Genomic DNA, 6,157 nt, shown 5'->3' with positions numbered 1-6,157 from the left:
CACACACACACACACCCTCTCTCGCTGACACACACACACACACACACCCTCTCTCATGTTTCTTTAATCTTCTTTAATCACTAATTGTTGTACCCTTTAACCATCTCAAAGATGGCGGCTGTTCCCGAACGGCGTGCTGAGCCGTCACCGTTTTACACTCTGGGAAGCAGAAAGATGGTAAACAGGAAGTGTTTGTGTAAACAGCCCAAACACAAAGATTCCTGTGCTGTGAGCACATTTACCGTAACGGCGTGTTTGTCGAAGCCGTGTTTATTCCACCGGTGACCTTCAGCAGCTGCTGCTCTCTGGGATCCTCATTGATGAGGGCGTGCTAGCAGCTAGCATGGAGGGTTAGCGCCTTTAGCTCTGCTACGCAAACAAACGCGTCCTCTTCAGAAGGACGGAAAGTTGAGGAACCCCGGAGATAAACGACGGGATCGTTGAACTCGTCAAGAAACATCCAATAAAAACGGGTCAGCAAATGTTGCCAGTTTATTTATGAAAATATATTCTTGATTGTGGCAGACAGGCTCATGAGCATAAACATATAGACAATTCTCTCTCATAAATACAGTTATTTACAACATAAATAAGAAAAAGGATCTGGACGAGTGTCTTCACACTTTGCATTGTTAAATTAGCGGGACGTTGGACGCCACGCCGGGACCACGCCCATATTTGGCATCAAAGGGATCAGATGGTAAAAAGTCTCTGATTGTTGAAACACAAACTTTCTTTGATCAGAAATTTAAGGATATTTTGGGTGATTTGTGGGTGGCGGGAGGGACGGAGGCCGAGACTCGGGAACGTGGACACCAGTCCTGCAGGGGGACCTGGTCTCAGGCCCATTTCCAGATGAGAAGCAACGCGTTGCCACGGCGATGAGGCCAAGTTTTACGGGAATGTTTCGTAGTGCAAATGATGCCGGAGCCTCCGTCTGCCCACTCCTGGTCGCCCCCGTTGTTGCTGGTCGCCAGGCAACAGGAATAAATAAGGCACATCCTGGGAGACCTCCAGCTGGAGCCACAGCTCACACCTGCGGACGGACCAGGCACACATTAGTCACCAGGTCTGGAGAGCCAGAAACGGGTCAGGCGTCACGGCGCCGTCCGCCGTGATGTCATCACCAGACAGGAAGTGCTGTGAAAGTGTTTCCTTCAAAATGTAGAATTTAAGTTTTTGGTTAAAATCATCGACATCTGCAGCCGGGGCAGAGAACAGTGCGTGGGTGTGTGGGAGTGAGAGAGAGAGGGTGTGTGCGGTGTGTGAGTGTGTGTGTGTGTGTGTGTGTTGTGTGTGTGTGGGTGAGAGAGTGTGCGTGTGTGTGAGTGTGTGTGATCTTGTTCACAGTTCACCTGAATAGTGAGGACATTCTGTCTGGTTCTCACAAGTCCAAAGTTTTGTTTGTGGGTTCAGACTGGGTTTTAGGGTTCAGGTCAGGGGTCAGGGGTCAGGGGTCACGTTAAGGAGCCATGCCTGGGTTATGTCTAAGAAAATCCTCACAAAGATCGAGTGTGTGTGTGTGTGTGTGATCACTGACCTCCGTAGCAAACACACACTGCTCCATTTTCTCAGGGATGATAAAGACGGGCTGATACAAACTGTCCCTGGCAAAGCTGAGAGGAGGGACGACCACAGACGGGTGTTTACTGCAGAGAGACAGGCAGGGAGACAGACAGGCAGACAGAGAGACAGGCAGGGAGACAGACAGGCAGACAGAGAGACAGGCAGGGAGACAGACAGGCAGAGAGACAGGCAGGGAGACAGACAGACAGGCAGAGAGACAGGGAGACAGACAGGGAGACAGACAGAGAGACAGGGAGACAGACAGAGACAGACAGGGAGACAGACAGGCAGAGACAGGGAGACACAGGGAGACAGACAGAGAGACAGACAGGCAGAGAGACAGGCAGGGAGACAGACAGGGAGACAGACAGGCAGAGACAGACAGGCAGAGAGACAGACAGGCAGAGACAGACAGGCAGAGAGAGACAGGGGAAGGTTAGTCTCTGAATGTGGTTCCAGCCGCTCAGACACACACACACACTCTCACACCCACACACTCTCACACACACACACACCTCTCACACCCACACACACACACACACTCTCACAGTCTCACACACACACACACACACACACACACACACATCCTTACAAGTCAAACTTGTTCTTGGTCAGGTGTTCCTCCTTTGCTAAATTGCAGTCGGCCATTTTGTTTTTGAACATGGCCGCGCTGGCTCCGCCCCTCTCCACCATCTCTGCGTCTTTGTTGGACACTTTGAGTCGTCCTCCGGGGACCAAGAAGGACTCCTTCTCCTGCCGGCTGCCGGCGTGGCTGCAGGGGCCCCCCTCCCATGATGGCGTTCCGGTTGTTCACACACTCCAGGTCGTTCTTCACGGACGTGGACATGGCGGTCAGCACTCGGCCGCGGTGGAGGTGGTGCATGATGTGGACGCTGGCGCACAGCAGCAGGGCGAGGGTCACCAGGCCAAAGGCCACGGCTGCGATCAGGGTGGAAGGCGCCTCCGCGTGCCGGGGGGCGTGGCCGTGGGCTTGGCAACGGGTGCTCGCAGCGAGCGCCCATGAAGGTCGCCGGACACTGACAGACGGGGCCCGAGAAGTGGGCGTAGCAGGTGCCGCCGTTGTGGCAGGGGAAGCTGTCGCACGCACTCGTGCGCAGCGAGCAGTCCCTGCCGGTGAAGCCGAGCGTGCACGTGCAGGTGAAGTTGTTGATGCCGTCCACGCAGGTGCCGGCGTTGCGGCAGGGGCTGCTGGCACAGTCGTCCACGTTGGTCTCGCAGTGGGCGCCGGCGAAGCCCGGCGGGCAGCGACACGTCAGACGCTTGCCCAGGTCCAAACACTGGCCGCCTGCAGAGAGAGGAGCCGGGCGGGTCAGCAGCCGGGCAGAACTCAACCAGAACCGCTGGGGCATTTCAGCACGTCACGCTTCGTTTAAAGGTAACCTGAGAAGTCGGTGTAGGGACTGGACAAAGGGGCGGGGCCAAAACACCTCTTAAGATGCACGTCCGCTAACAGCACCAAGCTGTGCCAGACTACTCAACCTGCCCTCCTGCCCCCTGGAGCCCACAGAACCTGCCCTACTGCCCCCTGGAGCCCACAGAACCTGTCCTACTGCCCCCTGGAGCCCACAGAACCTGTCCTACTGCCCCCTGGAGCCCACAGAACCTGCCCTACTGCCCCCTGGAGCCCACAGAACCTGCCCTCCTGCCCACAGAACCTGCCCTCCTGCCCTCTGGAGCCCACAGAACCTGCCCTACTGCCCCCTGGAGCCCACAGAACCTGCCCTATTCCCCCCTGGAGCCCACAGAACCTGCCCTCCTGCCCCCTGGAGCCAACAGAACTTGTTCCTACTGCCCCCTGGAGCCCACAGAACCTGCCCTACTGCCCCCTGGAGCCCACAGAACTGCCCTCCTGCCCACAGAACCTGCCCTCCTGCCCTCTGGAGCCCACAGAACCTGCCCTACTGCCCCCTGGAGCCCACAGAACCTGCCCTCCTGCCCACAGAACCTGCCCTCCTGCCCTCTGGAGCCCACAGAACCTGCCCTACTGCCCCCTGGAGCCCACAGAACCTGCCCTACTGCCCCCTGGAGCCCACAGAACCTGCCCTTCTGCCCCCTGGAGCCCACAGAACCTGTCCTACTGCCCCCTGGAGCCCACAGAACCTGCCCTACTGCCCCCTGGAGCCCACAGAACCTGCCCTACTGCCCCCTGGAGCCCACAGAACCTGCCCTCCTGCCCCCTGGAGCCCACAGAACCCGCCCTCCTGCCTCCTGGAGCCCACAGAACCCGCCCTCCTGCCTCCTGGAGCCCACAGAACCCGCCCTCCTGCCTCCTGGAGCCCACAGAACCCACCCTCCTGCCTCCTGGAGCCCATAGAACCTGCCCTCCTGCCCCCTGGAGCCCATAGAACCGCCCTCCTGCCCCCCGCTGGCCTAGCTAACCATCGTCTCACAGCTGGTTGGACCTGCAGGCTCCTGGATGGGATCCAGATGTTTGTGTTGCAACGCGGCGGTTCGGTGATGAGCAGGAATGGCTGCAGATCAGAGATAAGCTCCGAGAGTTTCTGCTGTAATGAGGACCTGAGGGACGCTCCGCTCCCTCCCTGGGACCAGGACATCCTGGCCGTCACAACCCTGCAGATCTACAGACCCCCAATTACAGAGTAATCTCATCTGGGCCACATCCAGAGCTGTAATGAGCCGAGCTGCAGGCTGATTTAGAGCCAGAACAACATCCACACAGCGGCAGCAGCAGGCGCGAGAAGGTCCAACCCTCCAGGAGTCCTCGTTCAAGGCCTCTAATCGTTCAAGGCCTCTAATCGTTCAAGGCCTCTAATCGTTCAAGGCCTCTAATCGCTGCATCAGCGGTGGAAATTTGGGGGGTTTACAAAGTAAATGAATCAATAAACGAGAGGAAATCAGGACTTTTATCTGAACTAAACTCAGACTGAAAAACTTTCAAGTTTCCTCTATTTTGGGCAATAAAGGTCTGTATATTTGTGCATCGTCGGCATAAACGGGAACATCTGACTCAAATTCAAGGTAAACTAACCAAACGACTTTAAGCTCATGTCTTAATTTCTTTTGCAAATGTTTTTGTGGCAGTAAATTAGCATTTTGGCTAATGTTACACACGTTTAAATAAATCTGTCAGCAGCTGAACACTTGTCGAACCTGTGTAACTCCTGCCGGCCCAGTTCCTGACATCACAGCTGCAGCCCCAACAAACACCACAGCGTGGAGGAAGCTAGCATGTTCCTGCTGGAATGTGGTTTTTTTTTCCCCAAACGTGTCCAAACAAGCAGATGCTTCACATAAACACACGATTCCACAGAAAGTTGAACTGAATTGTGGTGTTTACGTGTTGCTGTTTTGCTAACTGCTAATGACCGCAGCCTGCGTTTGAACTGATCAGCTTCATGGATATTCAGCTAATTAAGAAATCAATGAAGGTGCAGATCAATCCTTATGAGATGACTGACCATTCATTCCAGTTTGCCCAGCAGCTGCCTGGATGACACAGGACGATACCAGAGCAGGTCAAAGGTCAGGTTTTAGCCAGAGGTAACCGTCGTACTGGGCTGTTTTAGTTTCCCTCCCGTATTCACCCCTTTGTGACATCATGTAGGTGTGAGTGGTTGGTGTAGACGGTGGACGTCTGTGTGGGTAACACACCTGAAGCGCGCTGTCACATGGTTCGGACAAGAGTAACTGGACGTTAGCGGGGTCGTACCGTTAGCGCAGGGCTTGCTGCTGCACTTGTCCAGCTTCTTCTCACAGTTGGAGCCCGTGAAGCCGAGCAGACAGCGGCAGCTGTAGCCGCCGGCCGCGTCCCCTCCACGCAGGTTCCTCCATTAAAGCACGGTCCATCTGCACACTTCATAGCGCTGATCTCACAGTTCTTTCCATAGAAGCCCTGAGGACACGCGCAGAAGTAGTTGTTCACCTGATCCTGGAGGGGCAAAGGGCAGTCAGGTGTGAGAACAGAGCAACACGCTAGGGCAGCGCCGCCCCACCCGCCCCACCCACTCACCTTGCAACTTCCACCGTTCTTGCAGGGGTTGCTGTCGCATTCGTTGGTCTCAACCTCGCAGTTTTGCCCCGTGAAACCGGGTCGGCAGGCGCACGTGTAGCTGCCCTGGCCCGTGTTGGTGCACGAAGCGTTGTTCTGACAGGGTCGGCGATTGGTGCAATAGTTCAGGTCTGAGGTTCATGGAACAGAAAGCAGAGATAAGGTGAGCAAACTCTGGAAGCAAGCAAGGAGCTTTGGTTCTCCTCCACCTGGAGCCTGATGGGCCACTTGACTCTCATCAGCAAAACGTTGAGAATAAATCAGATTTGCACAGAAACATTTGAATCAGCTTCTTCAGTGAATCAGTATAACAGGCAGGGTTAGTTAGGGTTAGGGGTTATCGGTTATAGGTTAGGGGTTATCGGTTATCGGTTAGGGGTTATCGGTTAGGGGTTATCGGTTAGGGGTTATCGGTTATCGGTTATCGGTTAGGGGTTATCGGTTATAGGTTAGGGGTTATCGGTTAGGGGTTATCAGTTAGGGGTTATCGGTTAGGGGTTAGGGGTTATCGGTTAGGGGTTATCGGTTAGGGGTTAGGGGTTATCAGTTAGGGGTTAGGGG

The 6,157-nt window shown here is 55.2% G+C and overlaps 1 protein-coding gene across 1 annotated transcript; it reads right to left on the bottom strand.

The window, feature by feature from the left end:
- Nucleotides 1-468: 468 nt before the first annotated feature.
- LOC130520502 (delta-like protein C) lies at nt 469-5,734 on the bottom strand (the record flags this gene model as incomplete). Its single annotated transcript, XM_057024202.1, is given in 8 exon segments — nt 469-1,036; nt 1,541-1,649; nt 2,159-2,340; nt 2,342-2,539; nt 2,541-2,872; nt 5,258-5,357; nt 5,360-5,476; nt 5,558-5,734. Coding segments are annotated over 8 exon segments (1,221 nt in total), but the record flags the coding sequence as incomplete, so codon positions are not given.
- Between the last annotated feature and the right edge of the window lie 423 nt (nt 5,735-6,157).

This window comes from Takifugu flavidus, unplaced genomic scaffold (assembly GCF_003711565.1).
Source record: "Takifugu flavidus isolate HTHZ2018 unplaced genomic scaffold, ASM371156v2 ctg407, whole genome shotgun sequence".
Classification (NCBI taxonomy): domain Eukaryota; kingdom Metazoa; phylum Chordata; class Actinopteri; order Tetraodontiformes; family Tetraodontidae; genus Takifugu; species Takifugu flavidus.
The sequence above is the reverse complement of the archived record's forward strand: the minus strand, read 5'-3'. Positions and strand labels throughout refer to the sequence as shown.